We start from the raw sequence: 24,657 nt of genomic DNA, 5'->3' as shown, positions 1-24,657 counted from the left end.
TGATAAAAGCCGATAACGGAACTCACAGGGTTGGAGTGGAGTACGCTGAAGAAGTCGGGGCTGGCGAGGAACTTGGCGCTGGGTGACTGCAGCAGCAAAGACAGGCGCGACCGAGAGTTAGCAGCTCCCACCACCGCGTCTCTACGGTACTCTGCAAAGAAACAGCTCAGGGTCATCATCATGTCCTCCAGCTTTTATATACAGTTAAACAACAACTATGGAACAAGAAATAGCCAGAAGAATCCACTGTAGCCGTCATCTAGAATGTACCATTCCATATTTCAAGCTCTGCCTATACAAATATCTCATTTCATCTTCAAAACTAATCAGTTTTAGGTGCCACAGCGGTCTACATTTACATTTTCAGCATTTAGCAGACGCTTTAATCCAAAGCGACACAGTGAGCGGAACACAATGAGCAATTGAGGGTTAAGGGCCTTGCTCAGGGACCCAACAGTGGCAACAAGTGGGGGCTTGAACCGGCAACCTTCTGTTTACTTGTCCAGTACCTTAACCACAGAGCTATCACTGGCCCTAATATGGTCTAATATGCTAGCTCGAGGTCTCTGGTTCACAGTACAGTGGACACACCGGACACGGTAATAAGGTTTGTCCTCACTTGCGCAGCAACAGCGACCCCTGCTGTCCGGTCAGGCCGCCCACACAGGACACGCTGGGTGACTCTGCTCGGCCGAAAAATAGCACCGACGCTGCATTGTGAAACGACTAGATGTACTGAGCACAGCACATCGTGGCGCCTCTGCTTTAATGGTCTCCTGCCGTTTTGTCCAGAAGCTTTAGAGGTGCAGCAATGGATTTTAAATATCCGACAGGGTCTCAATCCATCACGAGGCTTTTACTTTTTTGTACATATATATATTTTATTTATGCATTGCGTCACGCTTTTCCTCTCCACCGATGCCGATCCGCGCTCCGATCGAGGAGAACGAAGCTAACCCGCGCCCCCTACGACGCGTGGGCAGCAGCCGTACGCATCTCATCACCTACGCTTTGACGAGTGCGGTGCGGATCAGCGTTGTGTACGGAGAGACGCACCCTGACAGCACTCTCTTCTCATCTCTGTGCAGCCAGCAGAGGTCGCAACCGCACCAGCCACGAGAGAGAGACCCTATCCGGCTTAATCCCGCCCATATCTGAACAACAGGCCGATCGTTGTTCGTGTGGCCGCTCAGCCTAGCGATGTCTTCGTGAGCCCAGCTCTGGTGTTCCAGCATGTTTTTACCGCTGTGCCACCCGAGCGGCCGCAGGGCTTCGTCCACCCCCCCCCACGATCGGACGTAGACAATCCGAACCTGGGTCTCAGCAGTGGTTGGCTACCGTAATAGATCACTGCACCACCCGAGCACCGATCCGATTAAAAGCCTTCCTTTTAAGACAGTGTACTGAAGCGATTTTGCAAGCCCTCGCATATAGAAAGGTGCATTTGAGACTCTCAGACCCCCCTCACACTGCGTACCAGGAATGGTCTGATGCATCAGGTCCGTATCATCAGAGGGAGGCATCTCGGCTGCTTGCTCATCCGTCCGTTCGTTGGTTATCGTCCTCCGGATGCTCTGGTACCTGAATAAACGAGTGCAGGAAGAAGCAGGATGAGGTTGGTGATTTTCTGTTTATTTCAGTGTTTAATGATGTTTCTTGAAATTAGAACTGTGTGTGTGTGTGTGTGTGTGTGTGTACCGGCGGTTGAGTTGCTCCATCTGCTGGATGGAGTTGGATCTCTGTAAGACCTGAGGAGCAGGAGGAGCGGTGGGTCTCTGCCAGGTGGTGGTTCTGTTCACATGATCCACGTAGAAGACTCGGCCGTGGCTGTCGATCCGAGCCTCCCAGTCTGTAGTGCGCGCGCACACACACACGCGCGCACACACACACACACACACACACACACACACACACACACACACAGGCAAGTGCAGCATTAGAACTCTTTTAATCAGAAGCACCCACACACAACCTGCAGCACGTTTGTGCCCCTCAGCTAATAATAACACAAATGATAACAAACTTACACTTTACACTTGATAAAATACAACTTGTTTTGGAGCAATCTGATGTATATTTTAAACGCTATTTAAAACCTATTCACTCACTTGGTGGTAGAGGTTCGTCCACTCTCTGGTAGCGACTTATATCGTGACGCACAGCTGGAAGCGAGCGAACCGGCTGAAGACCGTTTACCTGAGCGGTGGCACCTACAGAAGCACATCACACAACACTTACAGTGGATTCAGAAAGTATTTGGAACCTGTGACTGTTTGTGCATTTTATATGTGTTGCAGATTGATTTTGAATGGACTGAAATATTCACACCCTGTGCTGTTGCACTCCGAATCGTCCATATCGTGGTCAAACGCAGTGTTTGCTTTAATGATACTTGAGATGTGTACAGAGCTCGAGTCTTGAATTGACTGGACATCATTGCAAAGGCATGCCTGGGTCTATTTCAGTCATACTGTGAAACGTAGTGGAGGCAGCATCATGCTACAGGGGTGCTTCTCTGCAGCATGGTGCTGGGAGACCGGTAAGACTCTTGTGATGGATAAATGCAACCAAATACAGAAGCATCATTTACATTTTCAGCATTTTATCCAAAGCGACTTACAGTACTGTGACATACAGTATACGCAACTGAGGGTTAAGGGCCTTGCTCAAGGGCCCAACAGTGGCAACCTGGCAGTAGAGGGCCTTGAACCAGCAACCTTTCGATTTACAGCCCAGTACCTTAACCACTAGGCTACAACTGCCCTGAATGAAAGAAAACCTCTGCAGACCGCAGACAAACTCATAGTGACTAGGTTGACAGTTGACATTCCAACATGACAATGACCCGAAGCATGCAGGGAAAACAATGCTGGACTGGCTTCTGGGCAAGCCCAGATTTAAACCCCATTACGCATCTGTAAAGCGATCCGAAGGTTCGCTTTGACTGACAAAGCTTGAAAGGATCTGCCATGAAGAATGGGATAAACTGCCTAAATCCAAGGGTATAAGGCTTGTGCACATGTATCCAAGAAGACCTGCAGCTGTAACAGCTGTAAATCTCGAGGGTGTGAATACTTTCTGACTCCACTGTACATATTTCGAGAAATTCTGAGCACAGAAAATCCACTTTACAACAATCATTCAGTCATAGAATGATTTGCAGTATGAAATTACGTTTTTAGAATTATTGCACTACGTCCTCTGACAGATGGTACCTGACATGCCGTTGGTTTCCACTGAACTGGCCCTTCGCCTTTCCGCTGACTCCACCTCTTCCATCCGTGACTCCCGCCCCGCTGGCTGCAGGCTCTGCCTCCTCCGCCAGACGTCCCTGCCCACCTCCCTCCCATCGGCTCCGTTACCCTCTAAACCATTCGGCTCTGACTGGTTGCCTCCTGAAGCCCCTCGTTCTTCGGTAGCTACAGCGCCGTTAGTTGCCGACGGTTCAGAAGCGGCCGCTTCGTTTGGTACAAACACCTCCTCGCTCGTTCCATCCGTGGACACAGAACCTTCTTTATCCTACAGCAAAGTGAGGAAACAAACCAAATGAAAGAAATTAAATGCACTTTTTTATTATTTATTAATTATTACTATTATTTATTTTTATTTATATCAGCTCTATAACCCCCCAAACATAACAAACCCTATAAACACTAGCTTCTCACTCGAGTTGCTGGCTGAGAAGCTGAGCTGGGTTGGGACGAGGCCGCCGCACTCGCCGCTCCCTCCTGGTTCCCTTCCGTTCCACTATTTTGACTATTCGTCGTGCTACTACTCGAGGCTTCATCGGGGCAACTCCGTTCCCCTTCCTTCTTAGCCCTCTCCCTTTGCTCCTGTTGACTCAGGACTCCGTTGGTCAGCCCCACCGCTTGAGAGGCGTGTCCTTCCTCGTCCTCGTCCGAGTCGATGTGCAGCATGGCGTTGAGCCTCGTGTCGGTGGGGAAGCTCGAGCGCAGCTTGGGCGAAGCAGCGCCCAGCGGACGGTCCTCTGGTCCCTTCGGAGCCTCTATGGCGTCCAGGTAGTCGTTTAGAGAGGACTGCCTATGGGTGTGTCCAGAATCAGCAGGCAGGTCCCTCAGAGTCTGGTCCTCGTCCGGTTCTGCCGGACCCTCGTCAGTTCTGTAGGCCTCGTTGTGCAGAGAGCCTTCGGAGCCCGTCGGAGACGCGGCCCTGTGGATGCGGGAGGGAGGAGGGGCGACGTCTTCGTCGTCAGACGGGCTACCTGGGTCGCCGTTTAAAGACGAAGCGCCCAGGAGTGAACCCAGAACATCTGATCAGGTGTGTACATGAGAAAGAAGGAAAGAGAAAAATACATTAACTTGATTTTTGACTCTTGTTCACTCCCGGTTGTCTCGCTTTTAGCTCTACACCATTGTCATGTTCTCCCTTGTTTGCACACTTTTTGATGCCCTCTTTTTACTTCCACACCTTGTTGCACACACTCTGTACATTTCATTTAATAACTATCACTCGTCCTCTCTGTCTCTCACTCCCGTAAACACGTCTACACCTTCACTCACACACTGTCAGTTCTAGACTCAGTCGTTCACCCCTACCTATACACACCTATTTCTTCACTCCCTCACTCCTACACTCCACTCAAACGATCCCACTCATTCACTTCCACTTACCCTCATGTCCTGTAGATGTGATCTCCACCATAAACTGAAGCTGTCCGCTCACGTGCTCCGACGGCAAGCGGCGGCACAGCGCGTAGCTTACTGGCTGATCTCTACATCACAAAAAAACACACGTTTATATGATGAGTTCAATTTAGTACCTGGGATAAACTGTGAATTTAAAATATTAAAACCATTAGCTGTAACAAGACATTTTTTTTTTTCATTTTAGTATCTCTTGCTAAGAAATGTATTTTACTCTTATGGTCAACTCCTCAAGTTCCACCGGTTAGTTTCTGGCTAAACCAGGTTACTCATTATCAATAACTGCTCTGTAGCTATGCAGTATATACATGTAAAACTTACATATTACTTTACATTCATTACAGGTTACATTCAATCTGTCAAAACTGTTTGTACTTTTCAAATTCATATTGTTGTAATTTTTTATAATGTGTATTTGATTTGATGTACAATGCTACTGGGACTCTAATTTCCTTCGGGATCAATAAAGTATCTATCTGTCTGTCTGTCTGTCTGTCTGTCTGTCTGTCTATCTATCTATCTATCTGTCTATCTATCTATCTAATCTATCTGTCTATCTGTCTGTCTGTCTGTCTATCTATCTAATCTATCTGTCTATCTATCTAATCTGTCTGTCTGTCTGTCTATCTATCTGTCTATCTATCTATATATCTGTCTATCTATCTATCTAATCTATCTGTCTGTCTGTCTGTCTATCTATCTGTCTATCTATCTATATATCTGTCTATCTATCTATCTAATCTATCTGTCTGTCTGTCTGTCTGTCTATCTAATCTATCTGTCTATCTATCTAATCTATCTGTCTGTCTATATGTCTGTCTGTCTGTCTGTCTGTCTATCTATCTATCTATCTATCTATCTATCTATCTATCTAATCTATCTGTCTGTCTATCTATCTATCTATCTATCTAATCTATCTGTCTAATCTGTCTGTCTGTCTGTCTGTCTATCTATCTGTCTGTCTGTCTGTCTGTCTATCTATCTATCTAATCTATCTGTCTAATCTGTCTGTCTGTCTGTCTATCTATCTAATCTATCTATCTGTCTAATCTGTCTGTCTAATCTGTCTGTCTGTCTGTCTATCTATCTGTCTGTCTGTCTGTCTGTCTGTCTGTCTAATCTATCTGTCTGTCTGTCTGTCTGTCTATCTATCTAATCTGTCTGTCTGTCTGTCTGTCTGTCTGTCTATCTATCTATCTATCTATCTATCTATCTATCTATCTATCTATCTAATCTATCTATCTGTCTGTCTGTCTGTCTGTCTGTCTGTCTGTCTATCTATCTATCTATCTATCTATCTATCTATCTATCTGTCTAATCTATCTGTCTATCTGTCTGTCTGTCTGTCTGTCTGTCTATCTATCTATCTATCTATCTATCTATCTATCTATCTGTCTAATCTATCTGTCTGTCTGTCTGTCTGTCTGTCTATCTATCTATCTAATCTATCTGTCTGTCTGTCTGTCTGTCTGTCTATCTATCTATCTATCTATCTATCTATCTATCTATCTATCTGTCTAATCTATCTGTCTATCTGTCTGTCTGTCTGTCTATCTATCTATCTATCTATCTATCTATCTATCTATCTATCTATCTATCTATCTATCTATCTGTCTAATCTATCTGTCTGTCTGTCTGTCTATCTATCTATCTATCTATCTGTCTGTCTGTCTGTCTGTCTGTCTGTCTGTCTGTCTGTCTATCTATCTATCTATCTATCTAATCTATCTGTCTGTCTGTCTGTCTGTCTATCTATCTAATCTGTCTGTCTGTCTGTCTGTCTGTCTAACAGTGAAGCAACTAACTCTAGAATCTAACTTGCATCAGAAAACACACAGATTATGGCAACTGTTGATGTCCTATCTTGAATTGTCTTAAACTGCTAATCTTATTCATCCATTCTATTATTTAGTAGTTTGCTTTTGTTTTGTTTTTTTACTGTGTCATGTATATTGGTAATTATTAGCCTGTATGTCCAAAGATTGTGAACCTGACCTGTGGTACTTTGGATTGTAGTCAGATGTCTACAACTCATCTGAAGTTCAGCTATTGCAATTTAAATCAACTGAACATAATTTGGAAAAGCACACTTGGAACTATTAAGGCCCACAATTTACAGAACCCTAGGGTTAACCATCCGGCCAGATTGGACATCTGGAAAAATAAGGGCCTTGGTCAGGTAGGTAAAAAAGAACCCAACGGTCACTCTAAGTAAGCTCCAGAAGCCCTGTGCAGACATGGGAGAACCTGTTGGATGGACAACCATCTCTGCAGCCTCCATAAAGCAGGTCTCTATGGCAGAGTGACAAGACGAAAGCCACTGTTAAATAAAAGCTTCTCTAACAACACATACAGAACTCATGAGAGTCTGATAAGATGGTTCTTGAACTCTTTGTGCAAAACAGCAAGCACCATGTCTGCTGAAGAACTGGCACTGCACATCGCTGATACCATCTGTCCAGTGAAACATGGTGGTGGCAGCATCATGCTACGCTGACCCCACTGGACATTCTTGGAGAGGCCTGAGAATGAAGTTCACAGATGCTCACCATCCAATCTGAGGGAGCTTGCCTAAATCCAGGTACGTAAAGCTTATGCACGTGTATCCAAACAGACCTGCTGCTGTACTAGCTACAGAAGGGGCGTCTACAAAGTTTAGAATGAAGGGTCTGAGTCTAGAGAAGTCAAGCTGTAACTCTACACAATGTGGAAAACTTCTAACGTGCAACGCACTGATGTGTCCACAAACCCTGCTGCATGCCTCTCCAAAAGTCTCTGCACCGGTATGGTCAGCTGACCCAGAAAGCGCTTGATGATTGGCCGACTTTTGGCGAATTTGTCCTTCACCTCGATCTCCAACACATCAGTCAGGAGCGCCACGAAGGTGTATTTCTGCAGGAAGAGCCAGAAAATGACTAAATTATTAGAAGCAAATTTTGTGTGTATAATAACACGCTTTATTGTCGGGCGGCACGGTGGCTCGGTGGGTAGCGCTGTCGCCTCACAGCGAGAAGGTCCTGGGTTCGATCCCCAGGCGGGGCGGTCCGGGTCCTTTCTGTGCGGAGTTTGCATGTTCTCCCCGTGTCTGCGTGGGTTTCCCCCGGTATCCTCCCACAGTCCAAAAACATGCAGCCAGGCTAATTGGAGACACTGAATTGTCCAGAGGTGGAAAGAGAACTAAAATATTGTACTCGAGTAAAAGTACTATTACTTTAATGAATTTTTACTTAAGTACGAGTAAAGTTACTAGTCTAAAACTCGTTTAAAATGTACTCAGAGTAAACGTTACTTAGTTCTTCTGTGTGATGCAAACAGGACAGGTGGATATAAATCTCACAGTAGTTGTTTTTCATTCAAATATAATAGAAAAAACATGTTGATACAACATTTAAAACATTTAGGGATGTGTAATGTGTCATTTTAGTACAGACCATCCCATTAAACTTTTTCAAACTGTATAACCACTAGTGATGGGTCGTTCGTGAACGATCCGATTCTATTGAACGGCTCTTTAAAATGAACAAAAGGAACCGAGTCGCACCTCTGGGAGTGAATGAAGAATGAAGAGACATTTTTTGAACGTCTCTTTAAAAGGAACCGAGCCAAAAGGTCCGACTCTAGCGCAGAATTCACTGCAGCAGTTTCCCAGACGCCTTTTTTTTTTTTTTTGCGTTTATTTTATTCAGTAACGGATGTTATTTAAAATGTAGCGAATTACAATTCTTAATACAAAACATACTTAAGTAAAAGTAAAATTACAGGCTGTAAAATCTACTTTAAAAAGTACAAGTACACAAAAAAACGACTCAATTACAGTAACGCGAGTAAATGTAACTCGTTACTCTCCACCTCTGGAATTGCCCTATAGGTACCCGGTCGCTAGGATGCATAAACCAGTGCATCGTAGTGCCGGTCCCAAGCCCGGATAAATAGGGAGGGTCGTGTCAGGAAGGGCATCCGGCGTAGAAACTGTGGTGACCCCTAACGGGAGCAGCCGAGGAGATACGCTGCTCACAAAAATTAGGGGATATTTCAAAATGAATATGAAAAATAAGGACTGTCCTTCACATTCTCCAGAGCTGAATCCCATTGAACATGCTTGGGATGCACTGGGAAGACGTCTGGCAAACCGTCCGATGCCTCCCACAACACTTCTCGAGCTGGAAGTGGCAGAGGATCGAGAACTGCTGGACAATCTGATCCTGACCACGCCCCATCGTCTTGGGTGACCATACACCCTACTGAACAGTCAGTGTGTGGCACTCGCGTACAGTTTGACCTTCACCAATGTGTCACTTGCTACTCCATCACGATAATTGAGTTTGCATCTCATTTGCATAATGGAACAACTTTCTCTGACTTGTCGTTTGCTTTTCTGATGTTCTTATTTAATAAAAAAAAGATCAAATGCTTCTTTTTTTTTATCGCTTCATATTCATTTCTAATTTTTGTGAGCTGTATAGATAGAATAATACGCTTTATATATATTACACTTTTTAAAACTTAACAAGTGACAGCAACAACATAACATTTTAGAAATAATCAATGTGTGTGTGTGTGTGTGTGTGTGTGTGTGTGTGTGTGGTCAGGGATCACCTCTGCGTGCCACACAGGGTTGATGGTGTTGGATATGATGGAGGCTCGTCTCTCCTGGCCGTGGTGTGTGAAGGCGGGGAAGCCGCTGTGTTTGCCTGCCTGGATGCTCATCTTCAGATATGGATCAGGATTAAAGAACATGCCCTTCTTCAGACCCTGCGCCCGAATATCTGCACCACACACACAGAATTATCCAGAATTATTGGCACTGATAACCACGACCACACCATGTAGCATCTAGGTGTAAGTGTGTGTACACCCGACTGATCTCCTTCTTGCTCTTGAGTCTTTCTTTTCGCATGGTTGGCAGGATGTTTGTCTTTACAGCTCTACAATGGCCGATCGAGTCTCACTTCTCGCTGCATGTTTGTTTATTCGTTTGAACGCTTGTTTTGTTGTTACCAAGTTTGAATAATAATCTCCTCATGCCGGGGTGCTCATCAACCCGTCACATACGCTCACGTATTCATCCGCAACCCGAGGTTACATGTAGTTCTGTTTATTTCCAAATGGAACCAATCTGGCAACACCGCTCATCTTTTTTAACCCACTCCTGATTCTGTGTGTATTCGAAATGAGTTCTGATCACACTGAATCAGGCCCGGCATCCACCTTACAACGTGTGCTTACACGTTCTGTCCACACGAGAGCAGCGCAGCACCTTTCCCCGGCGTCTTCGGCCCGAACATACCTGACAGTGTGAAGCTGACGAGTTTCCGGCAGTGCTCCGTCACAGACTGACCATCCACCTGTCCCTCCGGCCCGGCCTGCGTTAAAAAGCAGAGATATGCACAAGTCAGAAAGACAATTCAATTACCTACAGCAAACGAGAAGTAAAGATGGAGTAAGTGGAGCACCTCACTGTGCTGAGTGGTTCGATCTTGGGTGCCTCTTACACAGCCTGAATTCTGTAAACTGAAACCTCTAAACCAACCAAAGCGACTTACACTTGCGACTCAATAAAATGCAAGCAATATTAAGTGCCTTGTTCAGGGGCCCAACGGTTGCAACCTGGCAGTGATGAGGCTTGAACTTAGACCTTAAGATTACTAGTCCAGGCCGCTCAGGTGGCGCAGCGGTAAAACACCTGCTGAACACCAGAGCTGGGATCTCCAATACATCGTATTTGGCTGGGCTGAGCGGCCACATGAACGACGATTGGCCTGTTGTTCAGATAGGGTTGGGATTAAGCCGGATAGGGTCTCTCTCTCTCATAACTGATGCAACTACGACCTCTGCTGGCTGATTGATGGCGCCTGCACAGAGACGGGGAAAGAGTGCCGTCAGGGTGTGTCTCTCCGTACACAGCGCTGATCCGCATATGCACTCGTCAAAGTGTAGGTGATAAGATGCGTACGGCTGCTGCCCACGTGTCGGAGGGGGCGTGGGTTAGCTTTGTTCTCCTCAATCGGACAGGGGATCGCATTGGTGGAGAGGAAGCATGAAAAAATATTTACTAGTCCAGTACCTTAAGCGCTGATCAAAGATCTTTTAAAAGATTCTATTTAATCATTAGTCAGCGATCCGTATCCAACCAATAGCAGATTAAAAATAATAAGAAATAAATAAGTAAAAATAGCCAAAAGGTTGTGACATGCACGATCCTTTTGAGGTCTTGTCAGAAGGTTTAGGTCATTATTCACTTCTGCCTCAACCGAATACATAACTGGACTTGCATATTGCATATAGAGATGCTCGGGTGGCGTACCGGTCTAATGCGCTAGCCACCACCACTGACATCTCGAGCTCTATCAACCTGACCGGGCGTGTCAGGTTCTGACCTGCTGGTTGGGTGGCCTCTGGTAGGTGAAAAGAAGAGGTTGTTTATAAAAATAAAAAGCGGATATTATTGAAATCCAACACTACTTAAATACGTGTTGCTTTTTAGTGTATGTAAAGTTTGAGGTTGTGCAGAACACTGTGATCCTGCACTGCTTGTGAACGTGATTAGCTGTAAGCAGATCCCGCCAGCGTTTTACTCCGCTGATTGAAAACTGACCTGATCTGAAATTGCCTTTCACCCTGAAAGTGGGTTACACTAAGCCCGCACCATCTGGGCATGTGTGGTAATAAACGACAGCAGCTGGACTGGACCGGCACAATTGCCGGATTAGCGGTCAAAAGTCTTATGCGAGATGAATTTGTGCCAGCTGGTCACACTGCACCCGGCCGCCGGTGTTGAGATGGATGTATAGAGGCAGAGAGGTAGAGGAACGATGCCACTGGTTCATGTTGTGCAGTAAATAATGAATTATTCAGAATCGTGAATGGATGTTCATGTAGATGCATGTTAGAACCGAGGAGAAGAAGCCAGAAGGACACAAATCTGATGCTTCATGTGACAAATCTCTGTACCTGTCAGTCCCAGTAAAGAGGGTGTGGTCTCTGTACCTGTCAATCCCAGTACAAGGGTGTGGTCTCTGTACCTGTCAGTCCCAGTAAAGAAGATGTGGCCTATGTACCTGTCAGTCTTAGTAAAGAAGGTGTGGCCTATGTACCTGTCAGTCTTAGTAAAGAAGGTGTGGCCTATGTACCTGTCAGTCCTAGTAAAAAGGGTGTGGCCTATGTACCTGTCAGTCTTAGTAAAGAAGGTGTGGCCTATGTACCTGTCAGTCTTAGTAAAGAAGGTGTGGCCTATGTACCTGTCAGTCCTAGTAAAAAGGGTGTGGCCTATGTACCTGTCAGTCCTAGTAAAAAGGGTGTGGCCTATGTACCTGTCAGTCCTAGTAAAAAGGGTGTGGCCTATGTACCTGTCAGTCCTAGTAAAGAAGGTGTGGCCTATGTACCTGTCAGTCCCAGTAAAGAGGGTGTGGCCTATGTACCTGTCAGTCTTAGTAAAGAAGGTGTGGCCTATGTACCTGTCAGTCCTAGTAAAAAGGGTGTGGCCTATGTACCTGTCAGTCTTAGTAAAGAAGGTGTGGCCTATGTACCTGTCAGTCTTAGTAAAGAAGGTGTGGCCTATGTACCTGTCAGTCCTAGTAAAAAGGGTGTGGCCTATGTACCTGTCAGTCCTAGTAAAAAGGGTGTGGCCTATGTACCTGTCAGTCCTAGTAAAAAGGGTGTGGCCTATGTACCTGTCAGTCCTAGTAAAGAAGGTGTGGCCTATGTACCTGTCAGTCCCAGTAAAGAGGGTGTGGCCTATGTACCTGTCAGTCCCAGTAAAGAAGGTGTGGCCTATGTATCTGTCAGTCCTAGTAAAAAGGGTGTGGCCTATGTACCTGTCAGTCCTAGTAAAAAGGGTGTGGCCTACGTACCTGTCAGTCCTAGTAAAAAGGGTGTGGCCTATGTACCTGTCAGTCCAAGTAAAAAGGGTGTGGCCTATGTACCTGTCAGTCCTAGTAAAAAGGGTGTGGCCTATGTACCTGTCAGTCCTAGTAAAAAGGGTGTGGCCTATGTACCTGTCAGTCCTAGTAAAAAGGGTGTGGCCTATGTACCTGTCAGTCCCAGTAAAAAGGGTGTGGCCTATGTACCTGTCAGTCCCAGTAAAGAGGGTGTGGCCTATGTACCTGTCAGTCCTAGTAAAAAGGGTGTGGCCTATGTACCTGTCAGTCCTAGTAAAAAGGGTGTGGCCTATGTACCTGTCAGTCCTAGTAAAAAGGGTGTGGCCTATGTACCTGTCAGTCCTAGTAAAAAGGGTGTGGCCTATGTACCTGTCAGTCCTAGTAAAAAGGGTGTGGCCTATGTACCTGTCAGTCCTAGTAAAAAGGGTGTGGCCTATGTACCTGTCAGTCCTAGTAAAGAAGGTGTGGCCTATGTACCTGTCAGTCCCAGTAAAGAGGGTGTGGCCTATGTACCTGTCAGTCCTAGTAAAAAGGGTGTGGCCTATGTACCTGTCAGTCCTAGTAAAAAGGGTGTGGCCTATGTACCTGTCAGTCCTAGTAAAAAGGGTGTGGCCTATGTACCTGTCAGTCCTAGTAAAAAGGGTGTGGCCTATGTACCTGTCAGTCCCAGTAAAAAGGGTGTGGCCTATGTACCTGTCAGTCCTAGTAAAAAGGGTGTGGCCTATGTACCTGTCAGTCCCAGTAAAAAGGGTGTGGCCTATGTACCTGTCAGTCCTAGTAAAAAGGGTGTGGCCTATGTACCTGTCAGTCCTAGTAAAAAGGGTGTGGCCTATGTGATTGATTTGACACACCAGTTGCATGTACAAAAACATGCTACAGCTGGATGAAGGGTTGCCAGATGTTCTAATTTCAAACAATCAGTCAGTTATCTGCTATTGCAACAGCTTTGTCTGAGATTAGAATGTTTAAAAACATGTCCAAAACTGTCTATTCTCTACTGCTGGAATCTGGCAACCCTACACGAACAGCAAACGGAGCAGGGGCAGCTTGGTGGCGCATGAATGAAATGGAACACGAGCACACGTGCACTCACCAGCACTCCGGGGTTCTTCACCGTGATGCAGGGCGTCGTGGCTCTCAGGGCTCCGCTCACTCCGTGGTAATATTTGAAGCAGATTTTGGTTTCGGCTGGATGCACAAACAGCAGCAAGAACGGTGCAGGTGTTAGTGGTGTCCAAATACTTTCACCCCTCCAATCAGTTTCATTTTTTAGCTTTAATCATGAGGGTCCACGAGAGAGACAGAATCTGATAGAGGAAGCTCATCATAAGCACCACTCACGCTCCATGAAGTAAGGCCCGGCCTCCAGTCTCCAGACGATCTGGCCTCTCTGGGTACCATTGATGCCACGATTCTTCGAGTCCCAAACGTTAGCCGGACACGCCTCATCTGGAAGAACAATCATCTTCTTATTTTAGATTTAGATTTCTGGCTCAGAAATCTACACACAGCACATCTTATACCTGATAAAATACTTGAATTGAATTATAGATGAATTGAAGTCTGATGATTGATGCTAATAAAGTGAAATTTCATTTCCTGTTTGTAAAGCTGAACATTGCTGTGCTCACATGAACCTCCAGCCGACTCCATCTGTTCAGCTCCAACCAACACTGACTGAGCCAACAGCTTAGCATGATATGTTAATGCCTACAGGACACTTACAGAACACTTACAGAACACTACCTACAATAACTGATCACTAACACTTACAGAACACTTACAGAACACTTACAGAACACTACCTACAATAACTGATCACTAACACTTACAGAACACTTACAGAACACTTACAGAACACTACCTACAATAACTGATCACTAACACTTACAGAACACTTACAGAACACTTACAGAACACTACCTACAATAACTGATCACTAACACTTACAGAACACTTACAGAACACTTACAGAACACTACCTACAATAACTGAACACTAACACTTACAGAACACTTACAGAACACTTACAGAACACTACCTACAATAACTGAACACTAACACTTACAGAACACTTACAGAACACTTACAGAACACTACCTACAATAACTGATCACTAACACTTACAGAACACTTACAGAACACTTACAGAACACTTACAGAACACTACCTACAATAACTGAACACTAACACTTACAGAACACTTACAGAACACTTACAGAACACTACCTACAATAACTGAACACTAACACTTACAGAACACTTACAGAACACTTACAGAACACTACCTACAATAACTGAACACTAACACTTACAGAACACTTACAGAACACTTACAGAACACTACCTACAATAACTGATCACTAACACTTACAGAACACTTACAGAACACTTACAGAACACTTACAGAACACTACCTACAATAACTGAACACTAACACTTACAGAACACTTACAGAACACTTACAGAACACTACCTACAATAACTGAACACTAACACTTACAGAACACTTACAGAACACTTACAGAACACTACCTACAATAACTGAACACTAACACTTACAGAACACTTACAGAACACTTACAGAACACTACCTACAATAACTGATCACTAACACTTACAGAACACTTACAGAACACTTACAGAACACTACCTACAATAACTGAACACTAACACTTACAGAACACTTACAGAACACTTACAGAACACTACCTACAATAACTGAACACTAACACTTACAGAACACTTACAGAACACTTACAGAACACTACCTACAATAACTGAACACTAACACTTACAGAACACTTACAGAACACTTACAGAACACTACCTACAATAACTGAACACTAACACTTACAGAACACTTACAGAACACTTACAGAACACTACCTACAATAACTGAACACTAACACTTACAGAACACTTACAGAACACTTACAGAACACTACCTACAATAACTGATCACTAACACTTACAGAACACTTACAGAACACTTACAGAACACTACCTACAATAACTGATCACTAACACTTACAGAACACTTACAGAACACTTACAGAACACTTACAGAACACTACCTACAATAACTGATCACTAACACTTACAGAACACTTACAGAACACTTACAGAACACTACCTACAATAACTGATCACTAACACTTACAGAACACTTACAGAACACTTACAGAACACTACCTACAATAACTGATCACTAACACTTACAGAACACTTACAGAACACTTACAGAACACTACCTACAATAACTGATCACTAACACTTACAGAACACTTACAGAACACTACCTACAATAACTGAACACTAACACTTACAGAACACTTACAGAACACTTACAGAACACTACCTACAATAACTGATCACTAACACTTACAGAACACTTACAGAACACTTACAGAACACTACCTACAATAACTGAACACTAACACTTACAGAACACTTACAGAACACTTACAGAACACTACCTACAATAACTGATCACTAACACTTACAGAACACTTACAGAACACTTACAGAACACTACCTACAATAACTGATCACTAACACTTACAGAACACTTACAGAACACTTACAGAACACTACCTACAATAACTGAACACTAACACTTACAGAACACTTACAGAACACTTACAGAACACTACCTACAATAACTGATCACTAACACTTACAGAACACTTACAGAACACTTACAGAACACTACCTACAATAACTGAACACTAACACTTACAGAACACTTACAGAACACTTACAGAACACTACCTACAATAACTGATCACTAACACTTACAGAACACTTACAGAACACTTACAGAACACTACCTACAATAACTGATCACTAACACTTACAGAACACTTACAGAACACTTACAGAACACTACCTACAATAACTGATCACTAACACTTACAGAACACTTACAGAACACTTACAGAACACTACCTACAATAACTGAACACTAACACTTACAGAACACTTACAGAACACTTACAGAACACTACCTACAATAACTGAACACTAACACTTACAGAACACTTACAGAACACTTACAGAACACTACCTACAATAACTGATCACTAACACTTACAGAACACTTACAGAACACTTACAGAACACTACCTACAATAACTGATCACTAACACTTACAGAACACTTACAGAACACTTACAGAACACTACCTACAATAACTGATCACTAACACTTACAGAACACTTACAGAACACTTACAGAACACTACCTACAATAACTGAACACTAACACTTACAGAACACTTACAGAACACTTACAGAACACTACCTACAATAACTGATCACTAACACTTACAGAACACTTACAGAACACTTACAGAACACTACCTACAATAACTGATCACTAACACTTACAGAACACTTACAGAACACTTACAGAACACTACCTACAATAACTGATCACTAACACTTACAGAACACTTACAGAACACTTACAGAACACTACCTACAATAACTGATCACTAACACTTACAGAACACTTACAGAACACTTACAGAACACTACCTACAATAACTGATCACTAACACTTACAGAACACTTACAGAACACTTACAGAACACTACCTACAATAACTGATCACTAACACTTACAGAACACTTACAGAACACTTACAGAACACTACCTACAATAACTGATCACTAATACTTACAGGACATTTACAGAACACTTACAGAACACTACCTACAATAACTGAACACTAACACTTACAGAACACTTACAGAACACTTACAGAACACTACCTACAATAACTGAACACTAACACTTACAGAACACTTACAGAACACTTACAGAACACTACCTACAATAACTGATCACTAACACTTACAGAACACTTACAGAACACTTACAGAACACTACCTACAATAACTGAACACTTACAGAACACTTACAGAACACTTACAGAACACTACCTACAATAACTGAACACTTACAGAACACTTACAGAACACTACCTACAATAACAGAACACTTACAGAACACTTACAGAACACTACCTACAATAACTGAACACTTACAGAACACTTACAGAACACTTACAGAACACTACCTACAATAACTGAACACTTACAGAACACTTACAGAACACTACCTACAATAACAGAACACTTACAGAACACTTACAGAACACTACCTACAATAACAGAACACTTACAGAACACTACCTACAATAACTGAACACTTACAGAACACTTACAGAACACTACCTACAATAACAGAACACTTACAGAACACTTACAGAACACTACCTACAATAACTGATCAGATCTACAGAATCTCTGCACTGGAGAGCCCTCACCCACGGACAGGGATTCAAATAGTTTATCAGCATTAAAACACACTGGAGGGAACCGAATCAAACAGTAAGCCTATTTCTAAAGCTTTCATTTGAGATACTGAGGCTGGTTTATGCCTAGTTCACACTACACGATTTTTGCCCTGATTTTCACTCGGCTCTCAATGGCTATGTGCTCGCCAAGCGCTTGCCACCCGAAGAGAGATATCTAGCTTGTCAAATATCTGGGTACGAGTTGGCCGACTGGCCATGAGTGCTGTGTCGAACAGCCAATGAGAACGCAAGATACGGTGTCAGGGGTAAAAAGGTGGGACAGGGGCGTAAAATAGTTTCTATCAGAATACATCGTTACACACAAAAGTTTTACAGTATTTCTGACCTGATCGTTCTCTACAAAACGTAACACCCACGCTGCATTGCAAACAATATTTATTAACCTCCAACTCACTATAGAACAATCCATGCTGGTCACGTTGCCAAATCCACTCAGATTCATTTATTTTTCTCCTTGATTTTCCGCTGCACATCAGCGCACAAACTTTGATCGCTCGCTTCTTGTTGACGTGCGTTTTTGGACGTGGTATCGTTAAACCCCTCGTCACTTCTCGAGTTTGTTTTCGTGACTGAACGTAGTTTGGGAGAGCAGAGAAGCTCGTCCGCGATTCCAGTTGGTGGTAGATGGTGTAGTGTGTGACCCCCTGTCACCGATCAGTCGTGTAGTGTGAACTTGGCATTGGTTATTTTGCTCATCGTGGATTAAACAGCAGGTCAGGTAGGGTGGCCAAGTTTTCACCCACGCACATACATGCACTGAGCACTTTATTAGGAACAACTATATGGTACAGACATTCACGGATGAATCTGAGCTCCACCTATCACACACACGATACCCCATTTATCAGTGGAACAGGGTCGGCACTCTCCCACCTACCGAGCGCCACATAAAGCTTATCAGTACAGCTTACGTGGTTCTTCAGACATGAGCCATTATGAAAAACTACTATTCACCGTTCAGCCGTTCACCTTCATCACTGATCTACGGTTCATGCTTCCATTCTATCTCGCCGAGCTTCCACAAGCCATCATTTACCCTCATCTGACGCATGACCAAAAATCAATCACGGCAAGAATGAGCGTGGCCGACAGCCAGCACCATCATCCTGCAGTCAATATCATCATGTATGACCCCAGCGGACAAGGCCAGTTGGGCCAACGACCCCCTGATACAAATCCCCAGTGAGCCACAAGGCACTGAGCAGTAAGGTTCCAGACAACATCCAACAACGTGCATTTGTACAATGCAAGCATTTAGCCTGTTTCTAGGCCTGTTTTCTTTCAATGTTATTTTGACTCAAGAACGAGTGAGCATCGGAAGCCTCCTTAGCGGCCAAGGCAATCCCAGCATTCATTGGGGCACAACATTTCTCACAGTTATTGGTAAATGTAAATCGATTATTATTGACTTTTAATTTGTACAAACTTGCACAAGTGTTTATATTTGCAAGTTCGGGCTTGTCAGGGACAGTTTAACCGTTTTCGGTACACGGAGGGAGACGTTATTTGACACGCTAGCGCGTTGTGCCACCTCATCCCATTGGTTTGACTGGCATGATGCTAACTGTGTTAGCTTAGTAAGCGAAACCCGACGTTACAGCTGTCCACGTAGTGCGTTCGAATAACCTGACTTACGAGTCGATGACTTATTACAGACCTGGGCATCGTGAGGTCCGTGGCAATTAAAAATCAGACGTAAATAAAAGTACATCATACATGCTATACTACAGGATTGTTTCCGACGGGACGCTATGTCTTTATATTTCCGTAAGTTTCGATTTATGTGCGTGCGAGTGTATCCAGCTTCACACTAATGTGTCGGCGAACAGAACTGAGTGTGATGGACGGTCGAGTTTTAACAAGACATGGAGTTCTGAAGTATTTATTTACTGAAGTCAGGTGTAAAGCTGTTTAAGGATCACAATTTAGGCTTTAAATCGCTGTTACGCTACTAAACAGAGAGATACAAGAACATGAACGATGCGGAGCGTCACACCTGAAGCTTCACTAACTAAACTGCAAAATCAACAAAGACTGTTTTATAAGGTTTAACACAGAAGTGAAGCAGTCAGGACCAGCTTTGTGATTTTAAAAAGAATATCCAACAATAAAAAAGGACTGAAAAACAGCAAATGAGGTAAATAGACTTCAAACAAAATAGCAAAAGAACTTTGTGTAAAGTTTAAAAACCTGCATGTTTTGTTCACATTTGTTTTTGAGAAATTAGTTGATTAAATAGTGAAATAATGTTGATGTTTTTACTCTGCCTGCTTCTAATCTGTACAGTAACAGCTTATCAGAACTGTTCAATTTACTGCTTTTTATAAAGAGATAAAATTAATATTGAGTAGAATTAAGTTCACCTATTGGTCCGGCCCTCCACAACAGTCCCAGTTTGTTATGTGGCCCCTTGGAAAATTTAATTTCCCACCCCTGACTTATTAGAATCCTCTCTACTGAGGCAGCTGCCTGTGTAGGCAGTAGGACAGCAAGGCAGCTCGATAGGTTTTCAAACAGACCCCAAGAGAGAAGGAAGACAAGGAAGATGACCAGATTACGAAATCAGTACCTCTGGACTTCAGGCAACAGGAAAACGAAGGGACGCGTGAGAGAATTCACTCTTCGCTTCTGGATTGTGAACTGAGAAGCTGGTTTAATTCCAATCCAGAAGCGAAAAGTGAAAACTAGGAAAGCAAAATGCCACAGAAACCATAAAAAGTCAAGAAGGAAGAAGCTCTGTCAACTGGAGAAAACAAAAACTGAGTCCCAAGTATTTTAGAGTTTTGCTCTTTGTGATGATCAGGTTTGAAGCCCGATCACAGCAGTTCCCGCCGGGGCGATCGGAGCTGCTGTATGACTGTAAGCGCAGCTCCAGAGAACAGTAGGGGAATCGACGCTTGGCCGAGTCCCATGAGGGGACCTCATCTCCGAGAGAGAGACTGTGCTGGAATTTCCCTTGGCGGATCGATCGCTCCACAGAGCGTGTAGTTGTATCGTGAGGGATCAGCTTTCAGGGTAAGAGCCAGATGACCTAAAAGCTCTCTGATTTAATAAACATCACATTCAGTACCCAGTGCTGTCATCGGAGTCAGGCCACGCCCGGAGTTCACGCTGGTGAGCGACAGAAGAAGTGCCTGGTGACTATAAATATCCCAGAATTCAGCAACACAACAGAGCAGGTGACATTCGGTGCATACGGTGTCAATTCATCCTCTCACAGCTCGTATTTAGTTCCATAGTTGCATGAGAAGCACTTTGTAGTTCTACAATTACTGACTGTAGTCCATCTGTTTCTCTGCATGCTTTGTTACCCCATTTCATGCTGTTCTTCAATGGTCAGGACCACCACAGAGCAGGTATTATTTAGGTGGTGGATCATTCTCAGCACTGCAGTGACACTGACATGGTGGTGGTGTGTTAGTGTGTGTTGTGCTGGTATGAGTGGATTTGAACACCTCACTGTCACTGCTGGACTGAGAATCGTCCACCAACCAAAAACATCCAGCTAACAGCGCCCCCGTGGGCAGCGTCCTGTGACCACTGATGAAGATCTAGAAGATGAGCGACTCAAACAGCAGCAATAGATGAGCGATCGTCTCTGACTTTACATCTACAAGGTGGACCGACTAGGTAGGAGTGTCTAATAGAGTGGACAGAGAGTGGACACGGGGTTTAAAAACTCTAGCAGTGCTACTAACACACCACCACCATGTCAGTGTCACTGCAGTGCTGAGAATGATCCACCACCTAAATAATACCTGCTCTGTAGTGGTCCTGTGGGGGTCCTGACCATTGCAGAACAGTATGTAGAGAAACAGATGGACTACAGTCAGTAATTGTAGAACTACAAATAGGGCTGTCGCGGTGAAAGAATTTCCCCCTGTTGTTGTTTTTGAAAATGACTTAATTAATCTGGATTTTAGAGCTATATAAACAAGCTTTATTGTTAGGCTATGATTCGGTATATTATTGCTTTATAATGACGAAGATGAGGCGGCTTTAAGACCAATGAAATGCGTGTTTATTGTTAAATACAGAACAGAGCAGGGATGCGCGTCTTTTCTCTATTAAATAAGGTTTAAATTTAGCTTCTAGCCTAGGTTAGATATACACTGTGAAACGATAAAAAAAAAAGTGTTTAGGCTAAATATTTTAAATGCACATCTAATCAAAATATGGTAAAAAAAATAGAATAAAGAATAAAGTCTGTAAGAGTTTAAACCTGCGTTATCATGCGCGCTAGAAGAACCGACACGTTCACCTGATGTGGTTTCAGAGTGGATCTGAGAGGGGTAGCGATGTTCCCGGCGGCACTAACAGTCTCTCTGATGGTGCTCGTTACAATAATACTCACCTGTACTGAACCTGTACTGAACCTTACACAGCAGAGGAAATCTAGCCCGGTTGTCACGCCACTATTAACCATCTATTTAGTAGCTATAATTAACATAACAATATTAACTAAATTTCAAGTTATTATTCGTTTCAATACATTTTTATTCAACGAAAAAACATTTAAATCATTCCAGCAAGAGAACATTTGCAGGCTGCAATGCCATATTAACCCTCATTAAGTGTTTAAGTACGCCGAGGCTGTTTGAATATAGTCTAAATGACAAGTATTTATTGAGTGTGAACTCAATTTGATCATTAATAAACTTGCCTATAATTCATGTTGCGATTGTTTACATTTTAAAACACAAAGCCCGACGCTCGGCAGCAACGCATGCAAACGGTTGAGGGGAAAATGTCGCTCTTAGCTTATTAAAACCTGAACACCGCGGCGCTGCGGTTGCTTGGCATGCCCTGCGGTTGGCTGGTCTATACCGCGATATTTCAAAATTGCGGTTAGCGCGACAGCCCTAACTACAAAGTGCTGGTAAGTATAGGGTAAGTGGAGCTGATAACATGGACAGTGAGTGTAGAAACAAGGAGGTGGTTTTAATGTTATGGCTGATCTGTGTCGGCTTTTATTTTTATCGGAGTGGAGAATTTGTACGCTTTATAAAGACCTGAGAAACTTTCCCTAAACCACCTTAAAATTCCCAGATTTTGACTCTGTAATGAAGGGAAAAGTCTTATGAATAATTTAGCTGTTTGAAAAATGACCTTACATCCTCAAATCGCCTGGATTTCTAAGCTTAGACGTTTTTAAATGAAATTTGTCAAAGACTCCATCCCATTAATACACCAGCGTCTGTCTGATCCTAAAAATAGCGCACCAGCCCCGAAATAAGCGCAGCACCACGTCCCGTTTTAGCAGTGCCTAAATCATGTACGAGCTTCCGCCTCGTTACTCACCGATGTGGAACAGCCCGATCCAGTCGGTGGCATCGACCTCCTCCTTGATGTCCCAGGAGATGATGAGGTTCTGCCCTCGTCCCAGGGTGAACTGATACGTGGAGGCGGTGAGGGACGAGCGGCTGTCCGACGTGACCAGGTCCGTGTCGCTGTTCGCCCGCTGCAGGCCCATGGCCTCGGACCCGCCGCCCGGTCTGGATCCGCCGGCGCTCCCGTTGCTGCGCAGGTTCTCCGGTCCCAGCGTGTAGCGCATGTGCGGGCTGCGCCTCCGGACGACCAGGAGGTGCTCTCGGGCCGTGGCGGTGGCCATGGAGGGGTGAGGGGAGGGGTGGCTGGGGGTGGGATGAGGGGTAGGGATGGGTTGGTGTGGGCGGGAACGGGGAGGGAGGACGGCTGTGGCCAGCGAGGGGCGAATGGTGAAAGCTGGGTCGAACGGATGGCCAAAGGAAAAAAGGCCAATCTGGCCTAAGGGAATTGGGACTTGACCCGACAAGGGCCAACAACCCCTTTGAAAGTCCTCCACTGTCTCTAGGGGCTGTTAATCATCTAGAAACACATGTTCAGGGGGTCAATTATGAGACTCCGAGACCTCTCCACTTTCATTCTACCTCGTAACATTGTACAAAGAAGCGTTTAACTGGTCAGAAAGCTGGACTCGGCCCTCAGTATGAGGGTTCCTGCCTCTGATGCCAGTGAGGTCCTTAAAGTTCAGCCATATTCAAGCACTTCTGTGACTTTCAGCTTCAACAAAATGCATAAAGAGCTTAAACGATGTAAAGAAAAACGGTTCTGTTTTCTTTCTAGTCATTTTCTGTTAGACCCCGGCACAGTGGTGCTCCATTGGTTGAAGAACGGCAGGAGCTTGGCAGGATGAGGTTAGATGAATCCCATTCACGAGCGTCCTTGTAGTCAAAGAAGCCACCTGAGTGGAACTGCAGCCTCAAGACACTCGAGCGTGTGAGATCTACAAGAAATCAGACAGACATTCATTACATTCATAACATTAAAACCACTCACTGTCCATGTTATCAGCTCCACTTACCATATAGGAGCACTTTGTAGTTCTACAATTACTGACTGTAGTCCATCTGTTTCTCTGCACGCTTTGTTACCCCCTTTCATGCTGTTCTTCAATGGCCAGGACCACCACAGAGCAGGTATTATTTAGATGGTTGTGCTGGTATGAGTGGATTTGAACACCTCACTGTCACTGCTGGACTGAGAATAGTCCACCAACCAAAAATATCCAGCCGACAGCACCCCGTGGGCAGCGTCCTGTGACCTCCGATGGAGGTCTAGAAGATGACCGACTCAAACGGCAGCAATAGATGAGCGATCATCTCTGACTTTACATCTACAAGGTGGACCGACTAGGTAGGAGTGTCTAATAGAGTGGACAGTGAGTGGACACGGGGTTTAAAAACTCCAGC

At 44.1% G+C, this 24,657-nt stretch overlaps 1 protein-coding gene across 4 annotated transcripts in view; it reads right to left on the bottom strand.

Moving 5' to 3' along the window:
* hecw2b (HECT, C2 and WW domain containing E3 ubiquitin protein ligase 2b) overlaps window positions 1-24,657 on the bottom strand; it is a 57,064-nt gene that overhangs the window by 18,800 nt on the left and 13,607 nt on the right. For all 4 annotated transcript variants that reach the window (XM_063010915.1, XM_063010913.1, XM_063010917.1 and 1 more), the window contains exons 2-14: window positions 23,228-24,191; window positions 13,883-13,990; window positions 13,635-13,729; window positions 9,952-10,027; window positions 9,261-9,430; window positions 7,414-7,556; window positions 4,632-4,732; window positions 3,666-4,270; window positions 3,216-3,519; window positions 2,109-2,210; window positions 1,699-1,849; window positions 1,478-1,581; window positions 27-151 (exon numbers count right to left, since the gene is read on the bottom strand). In XM_063010915.1, coding sequence (XP_062866985.1) covers window positions 27-151; window positions 1,478-1,581; window positions 1,699-1,849; window positions 2,109-2,210; window positions 3,216-3,519; window positions 3,666-4,270; window positions 4,632-4,732; window positions 7,414-7,556; window positions 9,261-9,430; window positions 9,952-10,027; window positions 13,635-13,729; window positions 13,883-13,990; window positions 23,228-23,537 — 2,394 coding nt within the window. In that variant the 5' untranslated portion in view covers window positions 23,538-24,191. The remainder of the gene's footprint in view (window positions 1-26; window positions 152-1,477; window positions 1,582-1,698; window positions 1,850-2,108; window positions 2,211-3,215; window positions 3,520-3,665; window positions 4,271-4,631; window positions 4,733-7,413; window positions 7,557-9,260; window positions 9,431-9,951; window positions 10,028-13,634; window positions 13,730-13,882; window positions 13,991-23,227; window positions 24,192-24,657) is intronic.

The sequence above is a fragment of the Trichomycterus rosablanca genome, chromosome 15 (genome assembly GCF_030014385.1).
Source record: "Trichomycterus rosablanca isolate fTriRos1 chromosome 15, fTriRos1.hap1, whole genome shotgun sequence".
Classification (NCBI taxonomy): Eukaryota; Metazoa; Chordata; class Actinopteri; order Siluriformes; family Trichomycteridae; genus Trichomycterus; species Trichomycterus rosablanca.
Note: the sequence above shows the minus strand (reverse complement) of the source record. Positions and strands in the feature narration are given on the sequence as shown.